Source organism: Condylura cristata, unplaced genomic scaffold (assembly GCF_000260355.1).
Source record: "Condylura cristata isolate star-nosed mole 26May11 unplaced genomic scaffold, ConCri1.0 scaffold00006, whole genome shotgun sequence".
NCBI lineage: Eukaryota > Metazoa > Chordata > Mammalia > Eulipotyphla > Talpidae > Condylura > Condylura cristata.
The window spans coordinates 6,359,002-6,378,691 of NW_004567107.1; the positions used below are offsets into that span (position 1 = coordinate 6,359,002).

At 50.2% G+C, this 19,690-nt stretch overlaps 1 protein-coding gene across 3 annotated transcripts in view; it reads left to right on the forward strand.

Annotated features, from left to right (window-relative positions):
* Positions 1 to 19,684, forward strand: part of MAPKAP1 (mitogen-activated protein kinase associated protein 1) — a 194,792-nt gene extending 175,108 nt beyond the window's left edge. For all 3 annotated transcript variants that reach the window (XM_012721377.1, XM_004677328.2, XM_004677329.2), the window contains 2 exons: positions 15,063 to 15,160; positions 19,538 to 19,684. In XM_012721377.1, the coding sequence (XP_012576831.1) occupies positions 15,063 to 15,160; positions 19,538 to 19,663 (224 nt within the window). In that variant the 3' untranslated portion in view covers positions 19,664 to 19,684. The remainder of the gene's footprint in view (positions 1 to 15,062; positions 15,161 to 19,537) is intronic.
* The last annotated feature ends 6 nt before the right edge of the window (positions 19,685 to 19,690 follow it).

The window sequence follows — 19,690 nt, forward strand, 5'->3', positions numbered from 1 at the left end:
TTGTCCTCAATATTTGTAGTTTCCAGACTGAACTAAAGAGGCCAGAATTTAGCAACTAAAATTTATTCAATATAACCCATGCTGTAACATGCCTAAAGATGTAGTAAATGAATTGGTTAGATGCTGGGGTTTTTTTATGATTTCCAGTATCTTCATCAAATTAATTCAGTGATTTAATCTGAAAAGTTCATCTTCAAGACCATCATCACACCACAGAATTAATTTTACAGGGCTGCTGCTGCTTCTATTTTTTAAGGATTAATGGTAACCCTTTTTATCTTTTGTGTCTGTTGAACCTTAGAAAAAAGTTATTTTAACAGCACTAAAGAAATGAAAGTCACTATATTTCATAAGTTTTAGCCTGTGATTTTTATCAGTATAGTGATGTATGTTTGTAGTTGAGTTTACATCAAAAATTATTCTTGGGGCCTTCTTGAATGAATTATGGCAAAGAGAGAGAGTCTAGAAGTAGATAAGGTTTTTGATTTCTGCAATATATTTCCTTTTTCATGTTTTTATCTCTCACAACACAAGTGTCTTGCCGAAGAGTGGAACGGGTGACCAACTGGAATAATTTAGTTGTGAAAACAGAGGAGACATGTTATTAAACAGCCTTCTTTACAAAAAGGCATTAAGTGTTGGGAGGATAATGAAGTTGTCCCCAGCCTCACTTGAGACATGTTTGTCAGAATCTTGAATAGAAAAGAAATGGTTTTTTAAACCTTCAAATATGGCCAGTTTGCGGCGTTTGTTGAGAAAGCGGCTGTCAGACCATTAATTCGATCGTCATGAGGAGCACAACTCAAGTTTAATTGATGCCATACCCAAAAAGCATGCGAGTAGCTGACTTGGCAAAGGGGCTTGGGCCTTCGCGCCTGCGGTGAAACACGCAATTACTTAGCGCGGCGACAGAGCCCAGACCCGCGGCCTGCTCACAGGTAGCCGGTGGGTGCCCGGCCTTCCCCAACTTCTCCCTCTCAGGCTGTGTGCCAGAGGGAAGATTTATTGCTGTGTGATTGTGAGTGTTTAAGGACCTGGAACTTAATGACTAAATAGATAGCGTGTCTTAGAGAATTGTGTACATACAGGTATAGACTCTTACAAGAGCTAGTGGTTGAGAGAAATCCATGTTTCGAAAGCCCTGAGAAATGAAGATTTCTAGATTAAAACAACAAAAAAAGTGGCATGCTGCCATTATTATTCGAATCAGTGATTTTTTCAGTCTGCTTTTTGCCTCTCCTTAGGATATCTCTTGTTATTGTGAAGGATGTCACAAACCTCTAAGAGATGAATTAATTTTATTTCATTTTAACTGAACAAGGATGTATAGAGCACACAGAGGAGGGGAATGTTTCCCTATCAGAAACTACCATGATTAAACTGTCTCAGAGAAGTCATTTTCCATCCTTAGACGGGTCTGGACTTTGCATGCACTGGACTTTCTTTTTAAGTGCTAGCCTTGAATTCCCACACTGAAACAAAAGCTGATGGACCTTTCTATGAAACGAGCACCCTCAGAGACTCAGGCCAGATGTAAGCAGGTATCAGCCTGGGCCAGGCCCTGGTTTTATCATGGAAAGGTTGTGCCAATTTGGTCTTAGAGGAAGCAGCCTACCCTTAAAAAATCAGATTGAAAGCTTAATAAAGTAGCTGTCGTCTTGATAGCTAAAAAGAGCTCTGTGTCTCAATTAAGTATAGATAATGTAAAACCTTAAGGATGCAACACGACAGAGGTAACCTGATTATATTCTCGCAATACTCTAATCTAAAGGAAATCTGATTCTGTTGATGCTGGCCATGTTAGTGGGCATTGGTTATTTTTTTGTTCAAAACAGCTTGGATATAGGGTAAAAACTGCCTGGGATTCACTGTTAAACCCTGGTGAGTACCGGTAAGTGGAACCTGCTGGACATTTGGGGTGAGATTCAGCTGAGGTTATGACTCAAGCGAGCTGAGCTATCGGTGACCTCCTGTTTAAATGCATCTCTCTTTTCATAAGTACTTGACAAGATCTGTAAAGTAGTGTATTTAATTTACTAATTAAATTAAAGCCACTGAATAATGATTTGTCCACATTGATTTAACTTAAATAGAAGAGATCAGCATTGTTGTGATCTTTAGCAACCTTCGTGGCCGAGCCAGTTAGACACAAAGGCCTCTTGTGTTTTATAGGTCAGCAGTACATAGGTAAGCTCAGGCTGTAATTGAATTGCCTGCCCTGCTCCCTGCAGTTGCAGATTTCCTCTGCCTTCCCATTCCATTGTTGCACTGGGGCTTAAGAGAACGTTAACGTGGTAATAGGCGCGGGGCCTTCCCCATTATACGTCTTGCTATCGAGCGGTTCTGCATGACTAGTTAAAGAAGATGGCAAGAAGATTAATGAAACCAAGGCTAATACAGAAGGGGGTACTTTTGCAAGACTTCTACGGAGGAGATATTAGAGCTGAACCAGAGCTTGGCTTTTTCTTTATCCTGTGACCTTTGAACCTGCCTCACTGTTGAGAGCTGCCAGGGAAGTCGACATTTTGATTGATGTTGGTACACGAGTCAGTCTTTGCCATTGAATTCCACATCTGCACGAAAATAGCTTTTCCAGCAGAATTCATACTGGCTAGAAGTGATAGCCAAATTGATGGCTGAAATGCTTTTATGTAGTTTTCATTTAAACCTAAAGGTATTTGATGGTTTAATTCAGTGTCCAGTTTTCCTAGATTATAAGCGCTCACTTGTATGTCCTTAATGGGTTCATCAGCTCACAGTGAAAAACAGATACAGGGAATGTTCAGAGGTTTGCAAACCTAGCTCCAAGCAGGCTTTATGGGGGAATAAAGGCCGTCATCAAACAAATCTTCACCATCCTCAGAAAAGGAAAATCAGTCTGAGGGCTTGGGTGAACCAGCATTGAAGCTTTTATAAAGAAAGCAAGCCTCTGTTTGCAGAACACCCGAGATAGGCAAGCCTGAGATCTCACCTTGCCCCCCAGCTGATCTTTGTAGTCAGTGGGTTCCCTGACCTTGTCTTGGGGACACAGACACTCCGTCCCATCTGCAGGGGTTCCTGTGACCGCGTGCAGGAGAGCCCTGTCAGATGCAGACCTGTCCGTGCTTACGGAGCGCAGGCCTCTAGTGCGTGTCTTCCCGGGTGTGCCGCTCCACCCTCTCCCAACAGAGAGAGCAGAGGAAGTGGCAGGAGGACTCAGACTGTGTTACGAACGCTGACGTGGGGACTCCCCAGCCCGTGCGCTGAGTCCTCTGCCCACCTTTGACAAGGGTGGTCCTGGCAGAGAACACATGCACACACCCTGTGGTGCTGGGCCTCCCAGTTCCTGATGGAGGAGGGGGCCAGGAATTTCATCACGTTCGTTAGCTGCTGTGAGAATGTGAGCGGGAACCACGCGGGAGCTGAGCCTCCCTGGATGAAAGAGCCACAGCCCGGGTGAGCGGGGGTGGCCGTGCCCGGCGGGCATACCTGGCCCAGAGCACTGCGTTGGTGCTCACGTGTGCCCGACAGCCCACCCTTAGGCGCCACTGATTCCCAGGAGGTGCCAGGACTCCAGACACTAGGTGGGCAAGCCGTGTTGTGGTTTTATTCTCTGACGAGACGTATTTCAGACGTTCCAGATCAAATACGGTAAGTACTGCTCGATTACAGAACACAACGGACTCTAACATATTAAATGCCCCAGTTATTGAATTGCCTTTTCATAAGAGTACTCTGGAGCACAATCAGGAGCAGGCAGTGCCTCCTCCTTTTAACAGATATGTTTCCTAGCCCTATTAAAAGGGGTCTTCATCTATCCTGTCAAAGGGAGTCTGCTGGGGTTTTTTAGTTTAATTACACTATCCAATTAAAACTCCTCGCTGCATTCGGATGCGCCTCTCCTTGGGCCTGAGTGGATATGACATTTACAAGGCTCGCCTTTCAAGCAGACAATAGTGTGATTGATGAGGTGCACGTTCAGTGAAGGAGGCGAGTGCCTGTGGAAGTGCTGCTTAGTGCATTTTGATTTATTTATCATCTCCTTCCAAAACAAGGGAGCTGTCGGGGAGATGGGTTTGGGCAACCAGGGGGACCACCTCAATTTTTCCAAGTGTGTGGGAGGAAAGACCCGGTGCACGCCACGGGATAATAGTGGAGAAACACGATGAGCCTGAGACCGGCTTTCGTCATCTACCACCAGGCTGCAATTTTAGGTGCTCTGCCCTAGTTTAGTTTCCAGTAACCTCAAGCTGTGATCTGCTGTTAAGTAGGCCATCACTGTGTTTCACTACGGTTTCCTGGGACTAGATAGCATCGTCCAGGCCCCTGAGAACAGAGCCCAGGGAGCCAGCCCAGTCTGCGCCCCATTCACTCACCTGGTCGTTACTAACTGGCGCCTGACCTGAGCCCGCGGCATGCCTATTTATGCTCCCAGCTGCGTCCTCTAGAAAGCCAGCAGCTTCTGTCATGGGGCTAGCGAGTGCTCCAAGATTCTCCAGCTCTCCTTGGGTGCAGTGACCATCTAAAAGGAAAATTTTAATTTGCTTCCAGAATTCTGAATCGGCCAAGAACAAGTGTGGCTCTTCAACAAAGAGCTACAGAGCATAGGGACCTTCTCGAGGTTGTTGTGAAAAGGCCAACCCACATCTTGCTCTTAAACCGCTGTTCTGTTGACCCTCAGCCTGTGATAGATGAGACCAGCAGGCTTGTCCGGTAGTTCTGGTGCAGTGCTCCCCAGAAGGGTCAGTACTCTGCATTTAAGAGACAGGAGATTGTACTCTGAGCCCACAGATGAGAACACACCTCCCATACTCGTCATGGCCCACAGTTACCATAGGAACCACCGGGAGGATGTGTGCTAACCGCATCACACGTGTGAACGTCTGAAGAAAAGTGGTTGGCACTCAGGCACTCAGGGGGTCTTCCTGAAACTTTTATTACAAGAAAGAATTTGCTTGTGTTAATTGAAGTCTTGATATTTATTAAAGTAGAAAACATTGGGGGGCATTGACTCTTTCCTCCTGAGAGAAACCATCTTCTTGCAGTGAAGTTACTTCTTAGTTACTGACTTGAGCTTCATGAGCCCAAACTAAGAAAACAGTTATCTCGATACAGTGGGAATTTTGCTTACATTTGCTTTTTCCTAGAGTTTGATTGCCATTTCCTCCAATTCTCTCTTGACTTTGGCATCAGAAGAGATGCTCAGTAAGGAGAGGGGCAGGAGGAGAGCACAGTAAGCTGTGGTGGAGGATGCTGGTGCTCTTGCCATGGGAAAACTGGTGACCACACCGGAGGGGAAGAATGCTACATGGTGAAAAACTAAACAAAGGTGTTTTAAAAATAAATAAACGCAAAAGAAGAAGAGGACAAGGCAGGGACCATTCCCTCCTGGAAAACTCTGGAAGATTTCTCAGCTAGATAAATGATGGGGGAATCTGTCTTCTTTGCCTCCTGCCAAGCTCCAAATTGTGTTTTCATAATAAATGGGATTCTTATATTTTAAGTTATTCTAAACATGGAAAAAGTCAGCCATTCTTTCATTAAAACCAAAACGTGCATTGCTTGCAAAACTGGCATGGGCAGCTTCTGGAACAGAGGAACTGCTACTTAAGGTGAACCCTTCTAGCGTAACGACTGGAAAATGGCACAGAATAGGAGAAACTGTTTTCAAATATCGGAAAACAGTACCGGACTCTGAGCCCTGAGAGCGGGGAAGCAAATACGCTGAGGCCCTTTCCCTTCAGTTTTGTTCCAGGGCTTCCCAGGAAGAGTGTATCAGTGTCACCAAAATGGGAGACAGTGGAACCAAAACAGAAAGGATGTGCCAAATGGAGAGGAAAAACCAAAACTGAGGAAGCTCCAGACAGAGGTTCTTGACTCCTTTGCTGACTACTAACTGGGTGCGCCTGGAGGGAACTTCATTACGCTGCTCGGAGAACAGCTACCGCACAGTGTGAACTAGCATTCAGGCCAGCCAGACCACAAAGAGAGTAGCCAAGGGTGTTTAGTGGGGACTCCAGAAAGGTTGTGTCTAGGAGTATGGCTAAGCTTTCTCCGGATTAAGGATCACTCTAGTCCTTGCCTAAGAAGGAGTCTTAGAAGGCTCACGCTGACCACAAGTAAATTAACTGCCTGTCAGAACAAAGCCTCTAAAGTTTGACCAAAAATTGTCAACCCCCCTGCCGTGATGTCATGTGAATGTCCAACATTCAGTGAAAATTTACTTGACAAGGAAATTCATCATGTAACTAGAGGAAACACCCCAGAAACAGAAGTAGCTGACAGAATTAGCAGATAAGTTTAAATAGAGTTAAAATAACAAAATAAAGCCATTCAAAGACTTAAAACAAGAATTCAAAAAGAAGAGGGAACCATTTTCAAATGAGCCAAATGAAAATTCTAGAGCTGGGAAATAAAATATCTGAATAAAAAAAAAATCACTGGTAGGAGCAGATTACAAAAAAAGATCATTGAACTACCTATGGGGATATAACAAATGGCCCCACAGGTCCGTGACTTAATATTTATTATCTCAACAGTTTTCTGAGTCAGGAATCTGGCACAGCTTAGCTGGGTCCTTTATCTCAAGGCCTCTTTCCAGCCTACAGTCACAGTATCAGCCAGGGCCCCAACCTGTCAGGGTTCAGTCAGGCAGGACCTGCTTCTAAGTTCAGAGAATGGTTGCTGGCAGAGTTTATTTCCTTGAGAACACCTTAGTTCCTGCCACCTTGGCCTCCCCACAGGAAAGATGGCTTCTGGCTTCATCTGAGTAACCGAGAGCAACAGAGTACGGGCAAGGAAGGAGAGAGTCTTTTATAAACTCATCTTAGAAGTGACAACCTGACGCTTTGGCTCTACTTTATTCATCAGAGCTAAATCATAAGGTCTTGCTCACAGACAGGACAAGGAGATTACACAAAGCAGGAGGTGGGAACATTGGTCACCATTTCAGTTTCTGTCCCCCACAGTCAGTGAGCTTCAGTCCAGGACAGCAGGAACTAGTCCACTCTACTGCACAGGAAAAAAAAAAAAAAAAAAGACAAAAGGAACAGTGTGTGGAATCATATCCGGTGTTCCAATATATGTGTAATCAGAGTCTCAGAGATGGAGGAGAAAACTCTTCCAGATAGTATTACAGATTCCACCAATGTGGGAAATCCAACAGAGTTAAAACAGGAGAAACAAAGGGATAGAAAAATTGTAACAGTGGCCACAGAAACAAAGAGAGAAAAGATCGCTCGCTTCTCATCAAAAATAATGCAATCTGGGAAACAGTGGAGCAACCCTCAGGAAATCAGAATATTCAAGTAAATAAGATAGCACAGTGATTGATCTTCCTACTACAGGAGCAATAGTTCTAATATGGAGCAATCATACTTAAAATGGAGGGAAAAAGTTATTTGACTATTGCTGTCTGCACCCAGGATTCTGGATAAATGAAGTTTCATGTGTTGTCATTTGACCTCTCAGGATCACTTGCAAACTCAGGTCTGTCACAAACTGAGGACGAAACTTCCAGATACAGAACTCAACTACATTTCTGAAAGCTAGAGATTAAAACTTAAGCAAGAGTTGGTTGCTGAAGTGCCAGATGATATTTTCTTAAAATAAGCTACACATGAATGAAAGCATCAGAAGACCCCATAAAGCATTGTTTTTCATTCATTTCCTGAAGTACGATTTAGCCATATCAGCCATATGTGGGCGTAGAATACTCGTGTCAGTGAAAACCACTTGTGTACTGGTTTGAGTTGCAAGCTGAACTAACCATTTATTTCATGAAATGCCATTTTTATTTGGAAGAATGACTCACAAGTAATAGTTATTCAAACTTCACTACTTAGCAGACATTTTCTTGAAAATGAAGGAAGTGCGCCTGTCACTTCAAGGAAAACAAGTGCTGGTATTTGATGCCAATGATGAAATTCAAGCTTTCAGGTGAAAATTAGAATTTTGGAAAACGTGTATCTGTCACTGTGAGCTTGGCTTCTCATTGCTTAAAGACTTCTCTGATGAGATCAGTGGTGATATTAATGAATGTGATTTTTTTGCTATCGTATAATGAAATGTGTCAACATTTGGAAGACCTGCATTACTCAGCGAACCAATATTTTCCAGACTACTGCATGTTGCAAAATCATGCAAGAGTAAAAGATTCATTCAAATGCAAGACAGACCAATAGTTTTTAATGTAACAGAATACAAAAAGTTTATTAATGTGGTTTTAGATTCCACATCACAACTAATCTTTAAGAAACAACCGTTTATCAAGTTTGATATGGTATCAAAGAACATTTTGCAAGAAAGAATATTAAAGCAGGCCTCCCTTTTCCAAAAACATCTCTCTGTGAGGCTGACTTTTCGTTCATATGCTCCAACCAAAAAACATTTATCACTGTAGAGTAAATGCAGAAACAGAAAGGATAATCCAGCTGTTTTCCATTAAATCGAATACAAAAGAAATGCCAGGTCTATAAAATAATAGCCAGTCTTTTCATTAACCCTTCTTTGTTTAAGCAATATAAAGGTTTTTTCCATTTTAAAAAATGTTAACTTTTGATGTTTTTTTTAGCGAATGAACAATTTTTAATCTCCCTTTTCTAATAAATATAATAGATACAGTTCACATAACAAAAAGCTTTTTAGACATTAATGTGAAAGAATTCGGAGACCAAAAACGTGAGAACTGCTGACGGAGGATCTTGAAAATCATCCTTAGAAGCCTGAACTTAAGGGCCTCCCTGTGGCGCGGGGGTTAAAGTCTCAGCGCCATCACCAGCCCCTGCGGCAGGTGTTCAAGCCCCAGCAGGTTGCTGACTGTCTCTTCTCCCCTCAGCAGTGTATTCAGTAGATCCGCCTATTCTGCTCCCCAGTCCATCTCTAGTGGATCCTCTCACGCCCTGCACCTCTGGCCTACACCCCAGTTCTTGTAGGCATAAGTAAACAGAAGTAAATCTTAAAAAAAAAAACAACCAGCAGCTTGAACTTCAGGCACTCTCCTCCTGACTGCCCATCCTTGTGCAGGTGACTCTCTATTTTTCTCCTTTTCCTAACAAACCTGTCTTTTTAAAATTTTAAAAATTACCCCAAAATTGAACTTTATTTTGAGAGGAAAACAAACACTACAGGTTCTCAGTAGGTGAGTGACATGGCCAGAGCTGTGTCGCAAAGGCGAGGCTCCTGTGGGAGCTGTTTAGATCTGGAGGACAGGCCAGCAGGAACGCCCAGGACCTGGCGAAAGGGGTGAAAACTACTTAGGGGACCAAATGCCTGGAGCCTGGCTGGGTGAGCGCCACGGCTGCCAGCTGAGCTGAGGACAGATGTTGATGTCTGTCTGGGGGATGCTACCTGGTAGGCCTGGTGAAGGTCCCTGAAACTGCGGGAAGATCTAGGCCTGATACCTGGTCTGGATCATCGCCACGAGTAGTCTTCAAAACCTAGAGAGCGAGCCCGACAGAGGAGCATTTTCAGACATTTTAGAATGGAGCATTCAGAAGAGGTAGGCGTGGAAGAAAGGCCCCAGGGTGACCATGCACGGGACAGAGGAAGGCCTGGAGCAGACACCACGAGCTGATTGACAGGAGAGGTCGAGTCAGGAAAGGGGCTGTGGCGCCATGGACAGCGAGGACGTCGAAGGGCAGGACCCACCACCACTGAGACTCCGAGCCAAAGCCGACAAGCAACCCGGGTCTCAGCGAGCCGTGGCAGTGACCTTTTATCAAGAGTGTTTTCGATAAGTTTAGAGGACGAGGCGAATCACAGCGCCTTCACTGTGTCAGTAGGAAAGGGAAGGGGGGCTTGAGAGATGCAAGCAGAGCGTGAGTGAGCCAGACAGCCCCCGCTGCAGAGGTCAGAGGTCACTCCAGTTCCTGGCCTTTGCCACGATGGGAGTGCCGAGAGGAGTTCCAGCCGCTGCCAGTGGAATGACCTTGAACTGGAGCTTCCCGTGGACTCTGGGAGCTGGACCCAGTGCAGATTTTCAGTCCAGAGAACAAAGAATTCTCCCCCAGCCTTAACCCCAAGGCCTTTGCCTACAATGGCTTTGCCTCCAAGAACGCCCCAACCCCTGCCAAAAAAAAAAGTTTCCCACCCCCTTCCAAGTCAGGGAGACCAGAAAAAGTCAGACCCTGGAAAACTTCCCAGGACTAATGTGAGGGGGTTGAGGATACAGATCCTCGAAGGTGCCCAGCCTGACACTGCCGTCGCTGAGGAAGCTGCGTCCAGCCAGGCCCCCCCCCCCCAGCCTCTGCGTGCGGGAACAGCACAGCCGTCACCATGTCGACGTGGGGACGCTTGGGCCGAACTTCCCTGGACCGTCTGCTTACAACTCACGCAGAGAATGATGGGGAAGCCAGGATGCCATCGTGCCGTGGTGTCAACACTGTGGGGGCGCGTGGTCTCCCCGCTTTCTGTCTTCTTTAAATTCCAGGAATTTTTCACTGCAAAAGAGAAAAACTCAGGTTTCTTTGGGGCGTTCCTGGCAAGTAGCGACTCTCGACTCTCGGTGGCAGGAGGTGTGAGGCTAAACCCTGACGGGCGCGGGAGGGAGCCCTGGCTCTGACCCACAAGCAGGCTGTGTCAGAGGGACCCCCCTTTCACACGGTAGTCGACATTCCTGGGGGCGGGGGTGCCCCAGCTGGTGCGTTGCTGTCCCCGCATGTGACACGCGAAGCCTTTTCACAGTGGCCACTGCTGTGAATTGACCAGAGGAGCCTCTTCCCTTCAGCACAGCCTCTGCGTAAGTTAAAATTCGCAAACAGAAGATAAATTACAGCACGAGAGCCCGAGTGGGGCCCCGCTTCTGACATTTAGGCTGCTAATTAGTTTCTGCTCGGTGTTCCCTTCCGTCTTCTCTGTTTTACTTTGGAAAAATTACATAAGTGTAAATATTCTCACACGTCCAGGCTTGGCCTTCAGTCCTCAGAAGCGGTTGTAGTGTCGCGTCTGTCCCCACGTGGGACCGACCGGCCCTTGCATGCCATGTCTTACGCCCCATTGCATGGCCTTGGCGTCTGCGGCTCTGTGAAAGCAGGTCTCTCCGAGAAGGCCCAGTTAAAAACGAAATCTTCAGAATTGAAGAGCGTCAATCAAATGAGCGTCTTCACTGGACGCCCACCATCTCCAAGTGGTCCTGAGAAACTGATGCACCCCCCGGGGTGAGCTGGGACCCTCTTCGGAGTTCAGGAGAGCAGGAGTTTCATTCTGAGTTTCTGACTCCAGAGGTTTCTGTCCTGCGTAGATTTCCAAACAGAATAGAATAATCTAAACAAAATGATTTAAGCTAATTAGAACATTAGACTCTGCATTTTCTTTTAAATCATACGAGTCCATTTTTTTTCCTCAGCCGACATCTACAAAAGCAGTTTTCCCCCAGGACTCCTTTCCTGTGAAAACTACTGAGATTCTCTGAATTTTCAAGGGTCACCTGCCTACCGCAGATTCCCTCAAACACCCCAGAACAGATGCCCTGGGCCGAGGAGGCCATGATGGGCTGTCCTTGTTCCATCATGTGCTCAGTCTGCCCAGTCAGCACTGAAACGCCTGCTTCCTCCTCCCTGGCCACTCCGGCGGAAACGGAGCACTCGACCACTCATGTTCATTGATAGATTTGTTTCCAGCAAGAGGTCAGTTGCACTTAAGTGTATAGGTGTTGGACTGGGTGAAATTACAAGTGTGGATTCTGCTTGTTAACGGGCCCTCTGTTGAAAAGGATCCCCAAGACCTGCCAACTTTGCCTTCTCGGTACTTCTCAGGCCACTCCCTCGCTCACAGCCTGTTGCCGTCTCGTCCAAACCGCACTTTGTCCCATCGGATGAGTGCGGCAGCCCCTCGCTGCCCGCAGGCCCTGGGGCACCAGCGTGAGCACCCACAGGCAGTTGGGTGGCATTTACCACACTGTGTCGCTTGCAGCCCTCAGCTGGCGACCGGTGCTGACCTTTGTGACCCGTCCATCCCCAGGAGCCCTGCGTCCTATCCACTTGTCCCTACGCTGCCACTACCCTTTGCATCCTCCTCTGCCCACTCGTCCCCTGCCTTAGGCTGCCCGGGGCCAGCAGCTTCCCCCTGCCAGCCACTGCGCCAGGGTCCCCGCGGCTACTCCCCACGCTAACTTTGTTTAAAAAGATTTATTTATGCATACAGAACTGGGGTACAGGCCAGTGGTGGTGGTGGGTGAGAGGCTTCACCAGATACAGTGGGGAGCAGAACAGGCAGATGGACTGAAACACACTGCTGAGGTGAGCAGCGGGGGGACAGAAGAGGTCTGCTGTGCCATGTGGGTCACCCCCTGGCCGGGGATTGTACTCATGCCACAGTGCCTACGATGGCATCATAGTGCTGTGCTTTAACTGATTGCGTCACCAGGCAGGGCCCCCACACTGAAGCCCTCCCCTTAGCCCCCCACTGACTTTTAACAGGCTCAACTCTCACTGTTTGCTGTTTGCTTCTCTGGTCCTCCCGCTGGCCTGTGCTCTCGTCAGGACCTGAGCTGAGTAAAACGGCCTTTGTGGCTACCCAGCAAAACCGAGGGAGCCCTGGGGTGCATGGCCCCCAGAGCCAGGGCCCAGCACCAGTGAAAGCATGGCTGTGAGCCCAGCGTGTGTGGAGAGTGCTGCCTCGCCACTCCTCCCACAGAGCCTCCCCATTATCATCGTGACTTAAGTCAGAAGGGCTGATACATCGAAAATCCGAGGGCTCCTTTCTCGGCAGCGTGAAGGCTCTCGCTGGAAAGGACAACTCAGAGGCTGCAGAGTTGGGGGCGAGAGGACCCTGCGTCATTTCAGTCTGTTTCACTCTTCCTTGGGGTCTCCAGTGAGTGCTGAGGACAGGCAAGGGGTGCAGGCCACCCCCGGCACAGCCAGATACGGAGGGTGGGGTGTCTCGCCATCACCTGGGCCAGACGTAGCCCTTCAGGAGACTCGGCTCCGGGCAGTTTCTTGTGTCCAGGGGACTTGCGCAGATGAGCTGCAGGCTGCCCTCGGCCCACAGTGGGCGCAGGGACTCAGTCCTTCCAGAGCCCCCAGGCCTGTGCAAACCGCAGCTCGCCTGTGCCGTGGGTAGATTTGGCGCCGCCTGAGGTTCTCAGTGGTGACTTGGTGGTGAAGGTGAACACGTTACAGCATCTTGAGGGGTGGTTTTGTTTGTCAGTGACGAGCGGGAGCAGGTGGCGTGGACCGTCCAGGAGATCACTTCTCCAGGTGCTCAGTGAACCCCGAAGCCTCGGGTCTGCGGGCCTCCCTGAGACCGTCTGGTCCTTCTTAGCCCTGGGCCCCGTGTCTGTGTTTGTGACAGCCAAGTGTCAGCAGTCGGGCCTCCTGGCGGGGGCGTCCGCGCGTCCTTCACAGCCCCGTGCCCTTCATAGATGGCTCGCTTGGTCACAGCTCGGCCCCAGAGGCGGCTGCATTGTCTGCCACACAGTCACCCCCAAGGCAGTCGGGGATGGAGCCTGTGAAAATACAGACACATGCACACACGCACACCATGCAGATAAATCTGTGTGAGATTCAGTTTCTGATCAGAAACGGGTCATTTATATATTAGCAGGGTGATTAGCTTCCGGCTAAGGATTCGAACATTTTATTTAGTGCCGCGGTTTAGAATCGGGCTAAATTTGTCAAGTGCCTGAAAGTGACGTTTTTCAGGAATTATTAGCTAATTTTTTCAAAATGGAATTTATAGTCACAATTAGTATATCTTAATGATGTTTTCAGGATAAAATAGCCACAGCTCGACTTTCCTGGCCACAGATGTACAACATATATCAGTTTATTTTTGGAGAGCTGAAGAATTAGCTCCTGTAAATAAAGTCCCCAAGAAGATTTCTCCGGGAAAGAGGTGAACTTACAGTAATATGGGTGATATATTATTAATTAATAACTGTGACCAGCCACTGCTTCAATTAGAACAGAGATGAGAAGGTCTCATGGAAGATCTGCTGCATTTTAATCTCTCAAGCCCTGAGGGGAGATGGTGTCTCGGAGCCCATGAGGGGGGATGGTGTCTGGGGCGCTCGGCGCAGGCCCCCATGTCATTCCCGCTGCTCCTGGGTCTGGGGGAGCTGGCTGGGTGCTGCCTCTGCTTCAGGGAGTGGCTGGGGACAGAAACCAGCTTGAGAATCGCTCAAGAAGAAAAGACTGTCTTGAGGACCACGAGCCTCCCAGAAGCCCAGGGCCGCATGTGCCGATGGGCCAGGCGGAGGTTCCCTTTGGGCATCTGGGCCTCAGCTTCCAGAGGGAATGTGAGTGGCCAGAGCAGGGGGACTGACGTGGCCGTGGGCGTCGTGAGCCGCTCTCTGTGCCTGGGCGTGGGAGGCCACAGAGCGGGTCCTAGAAGTGAAACTGTGAAGCCTGGTAACTGACCCCAGGGCGGTGAGGGCTGAACTGAGTCACAGGGATCAGCAGGTCTTGTCCAGACAGGTCAGGAGTAAGGACACACCCGGGGAGGATGGCCAGCCTGTGGCCTGAGTGGGCGGCACGGAGTGGGGATGAGGCGAGGCCAGGAAGCACTCCCAGGAGTGAGTGTTGTTCTGAAGGGGGAGGAGGGGCAGGGACCCAGGCGTGATTTGGCCCCTGGGTGAGATGCCAGCTCCCCATGGTGTCTGGACCAGGCCCTCGCCCTGCCCCCCATCCTTGCTTCCAGGGTTGAAATGACCGAGGCCTGGCGGGCAGCTCCCAGGCAGGTCACAGACCAGGACCCCCTTCCGGGAGAGCCAGGGCGGCCGAGAAGCCTCATAATAGCATTACTACCTGCCTTTCCTTCCTGTTGCTCGTTAATTCAACTGTAAGCAGAGTTATTTTATTTGTAGAGTAATAATTTGGAGTAAATTGGCCTTCCCCCATAAAATACCACCTTTTCCTTGTGGTTACTGTGCAGAAGTAGTTCTGCCAAGCCTTCCTGCCATGCTGGCCCCTGAACCCTGGCAGTGCCACAGCACCAGCCACCCTTTGAGCTCCACACCACTCTAGGGAGGAGGCGTTGCCTGAAGCCTCCACATGCTCTCACTCCGTGGAGTGTCGAAGAGAACGGGGGGCCTCCCCGTCAGTCACACTAGACCCCTCAACGCCATCTTTCCCCTCTCTTTCCAGGTCACGCAATATTTAAACTCACGTATCTAAGCAATCATGACTACAAACACCTCTACTTCGAGTCCGACGCTGCTACCGTCAATGAAATCGTGCTCAAGGTGAGTGTCCCTTCCGGGCCGGGATGAGGTGCTGGCCCGGCTTCTGCTCCAGCCCACTTTGCAGGGGCTGTCCCGCCCTGGCACTGGACAAGACTCAGCCGAGCCCTGCAGCGAGAAAGCAGGTCGCCACAGCCACCCAGCCGGGCACTCCGGGGCCAGAGCCACATGCGCCCCAGAGGGTAGCACCCCCTGGGTCTTCAAAGGTTCAGTTATCCTTAGAATGAGCTGTTTCTTTTCCTCCATGTGTCTCAGGGGCTCCTTGAGGTTTGCTGGAGCAGACTGAGGAAAGCATTGTTGTTTGAAGACATCTTAACATACTCAGGGTAATTTCAGCAGCTTGTTCTAAGCACACCCGACTTTGTGCTAGAATTGGATGTATCTCAGCAGTCCTCACTGAGCACCTCGTGGGGTGACAGCCAGCCACTGGCCTCAGAGAACTTTCCTCTATCAGAGGAGACAGGCATTAAGCAGAAAAAGACCAAGAGGATTGTCAGAGTGACAAAGGCGCTGTGGTGAGACGGGCGACTTTCTGGAGCCGGTGGATGGGGGAGGAGACGCATGATTTTACTAGACTCACGAGTCTTGAATATTTTAATGCTGGCTATGAAAAAAAAAAAGCCCAGCCCTAATGAGTACAGAGACAGTGCACTGCAGGCAGGGAGCCCCCCAAAACGGGTCAGAAAGGCATGGCGAGTGTGCGGCTGGGAGGGCCCGAGGGGCCCGGGCACACGGACCCTTGTGGAGCCTCCTGGAGCCTCGTGAGGCTGGGAAGGCTCCCTGGGGTCTTGCTGGACAGGTCGGGGGTAGGACCAAGATGATGCATCTCTCACAAGCTTCCAGATTTGCCTGGCTGCTGATCTCTGCGCCACACTGAGTATTCCTGGACTGGTGGTTTGCAGATTCTTGCAAACTGAGACTTCAGTCTTCAACCAGAACCTTACGTCAACTGACCCTGTAGAAAATCACAACTTGGTGGCACAGTGGGACTTAGAGCTGAGGGGCGGACAGTTGTAAGAGCAGTTCAGCTGTCCTGGGGGCCACGAAGTGCGGGCCCCAGACTAAGCACTCTCGTGTTCTGTCTCCTGGAACCTTCACAACTCCGAGGCACTGCTTCCTTTTTCTGGAGGAGGAGGGGGCGGAGGTGGGAGTAACAGCCAGGGCCATGCCTGGCACAGCCACACTTGACAGGTTCCCAAACTCTGGCTTTTAACCTCACAATGGGCGTTGAATAGATTTTCAACAACATGGAATTGTTTTGCAAAAACATTTTGAGGCCAAGTCCTCCGGGCTGCAAAAGATTTAAGCAGTAGGTGAGAATTGAAGAGCTGGGCCTGCCAGGAAGACAGTTGGCGCCGAGGCAGAGTAGCGTGGTCAGTTGGCTGAAAAGTGGAGCGTTTGCCGGCTGGTCCGCGCAGGCGTGGAGACAGTGGCCAGCAGGTGCTCGAGACCAGCGAGCTAAGAGTTACCTGCCAGCTCATCACACACAGCCCAGGGAGCTTGTGCAGTGTTCAGGGACTGGGTAGAGAAATATTCTATTACCCCGTCAGGGACTGGGCCTTTTTTTATAGCCAGCATTAAAATATTCAAGACTTGAGAAGGATTCTAGTAAAATTATAATCCTGTGTTTGACATCAAAATAATTTTCACAACAGCAGATTGATGACAGAAACATAGGTTTATGACTTCAGTATGAGACTGGAAGAGCAAGTGCAGAGAAATCATTTTCCAGGCCCAAATGCTCCCTGGAAGCAGCTGCTTTTCTGCAAAATCCCCGCGGCCTGTCACCTCCCCTAAAGTGTCTGTTTTGATATCAGAATGTTTATAGAAATAGCGCCTCACGCATGAGACTCCAGGACAGTCCTGGGCGTCCGGGCCTGATTTACTCAGCGAGCTAATGATTGTGATCTGGGTGGGAGATTAAATTCACTTCTCCTAGCTCTGCTCTTTATGGCCAAGCAAATACCCAACTCGGTCTGCCATCCCGCCATCTGCGCGAGCTTCCGCCCAGCCCGCCCCGTCCAGGGACCGGCTGCGGCGTCTCCACTGAGCTCCCTCGGCAGTCAGTCTCGGGCTCAGTGCGTGGTGCTTCCAGAAGACAGGAATTTTACATAAATTGGGAACTTTAGACTCAGGCAGAAGGGAGCGAGCAATCATCAGAGTCTGACGTCAGAAGTGTCTAGCACCCACAGGCACTTCTCCAGCAAGTGACTGTATCCGGTGTTTTTCCCTCATATAAACACTGTTCTCACATTTATTGAGCACAGATTATGTCCAGCGCATGCGATCTCAGTCTTCACAGGAGCCCTGCAGAGCAGGGGGGCGGGGGGTGCAGACCACTGTGACGGAGCAGGCCCCACAGCAGTGCCAGAGCCAGCCCTGCCCACCCAGAGGATCCGTCAGCCCCGTGCAGCCTCTGCTCTGCAGGCTCTGAGAGGAACCTCAGCTGGATCGCAGGACTCTTCAAATCGGGCTCTCCTGGTGATCGAGTGATGGCGGCTGTGGCTTTATTGACCATGAAAACTCCCTATATTTTTATGCCTTAAGCTGTAAAATGCATTGAAAGTGAAACACTCTATAGTGCATAAAATTGTGCAAGTTTTAAGCCACAGCATATTAACCAGCTAATGGCAGACCAAAGGGCGTTTTTATCTTTTGATTATTACATTAATCTTCCATTAAAATTATCTGTGTGATTATCACAAAGCACTGAAGATAATAAATTTAGGAAATAGTTGGCTTGTTAAGGATCCTTTTAAAGGCGTCTTGTCAAGGGAATGTGCCAGAAGTGCATGAACAGGCTAGACGAGCTTGGCTGAGTGTGCAAACAACATAATCCAAGATCGCGCTCAGCAGCGATGATGAGACCACTCCCTGCACGCGGCATCTGGTCTCCCAGACCCTCAGGTCTCGGCGCCTCGTCAGGCATCAGGTATCGCTCTCAGCTGGCAACTTGGCGAGGCAGCGGGAGGACCGAGCGTGTCCCGTCTCCCACATCACACCAGCTTTGACGCCTGCTGCCAGCCACGACCACAGAGGAAGGTTTGAAGGAGACGAGTGAGCCCTCAGCCCTCTGGGCACCTGGTGCCCCCCGAGCACCCTTGGGGCCTTCCTGGAGGTGGGCAGAGCCCCTGCCCCTGCCCCCAGTTGTGGCACGCTGGGCCCTCAGAGGAGAATCAGCAGAGGTGTGGCTGGTCTCTGTTGCCAGTAAGATCCACGGCTCAGGCATCACTTTTGGCTGTCTGACAAATGGCGTTTGTTTGCAGAAAGCGCTTCCGGGGGCAGGGCCAGGGCGTGGGCAGGGTGGTGTCTGAGGAGGTGAGGGTGGGCTCCCTCAGAGGCTGCAGAACTGAGAGATGTGCCAGGCCCAGACACTGAGTGACTGCGTGACTGAGTAAAGGCCACACTCCTCAGGCCTCGGTTTCCCTCTGTGCAGTGGGGTCAGCAGGTCACTCCTCGGAAAGCACCCCCGCAGGGCGCTGCCGGCCCCTGAGCCCTCCTGCCGCTGGCGGCCTGGCCAAGGAGCTTCTGCGTTTCCTGGACACCCCCTCGCTGGGGTCCGCAGTTGGGCCGTCAGGCCTGCTGCTTCTCCCCTGCCCCGCATAAATCCAGAATCCCTATTTCTCTCTCAAAACCCAGCTCAGTCGTTCCCTTGGCAAGGCTCCCTGCCCCCCACCGCCCCACGTGAGCCCGCCCACCCTCCGAGCCCCCACATGTCTGTCCCCTCACGTGGGCTCCAGCCGGGCCTCCTGTGCCTTGAACCGCGCTCGGCTGGGCTCAGACATCGCGGTGCCGAGGGTGCTGGTGTCCCGAAGCGTCCTGCACCCAGTTTGCGGTTGGGCCTCACCTGAGACACTGAAGACAGACTCCTGCCCACACAGGCTCTCGCGGCCCTCCCCGGCCTTGCCCCTGGCCTCTGGGTGACCCTGCCCAGACCCGCTTCTCTCAGCCTCTTTCCCCGTGTCAAGTGAGCAGTGGCGGACAGGGTGCTCGCGAGCATCAGAGACAACACTTAGTCGGAAGCTCTGTGCCTGCTGGCGGGAAGATGCGTGTAGAGCAGGGCTTGGTTATTTTCAGCCCCAAAGTGGGGCCTGGGGCCCAGGGAAGCTGAATGCACACAGCCTTTTTGGCAGAAATTCAAACTCTGGTCACAGAAACACCGCCCTCACCAGCTGAAGGGCCCGACCAGTCCAGTCTTCTGCAAGCGTCCACCTTCCTGCCATAAAGCAGGGGCTCCAGCCCAGCCTGCGGGGTGCTGCCCCCACTGGGGTCCACCCCCGGCCCCCACGCAGCGCCCGCGTCAGCCCTGCCCCTCCCCGCCTGTGCTGGCGAGCTCAGGCCTGCTGGCAGGTGACGCGCCTGTGTCCTCTCGCATTCTAGGTTAACTACATCCTGGAGTCACGCGCAAGCACCGCCCGGGCTGACTATTTTGCTCAGAAACAAAGAAAACTGAACAGACGTACGAGCTTCAGCTTCCAGAAGGAGAAGAAATCAGGGCAGCAATGACGCCGGCTGCAGCCTCGACCGGTCGCC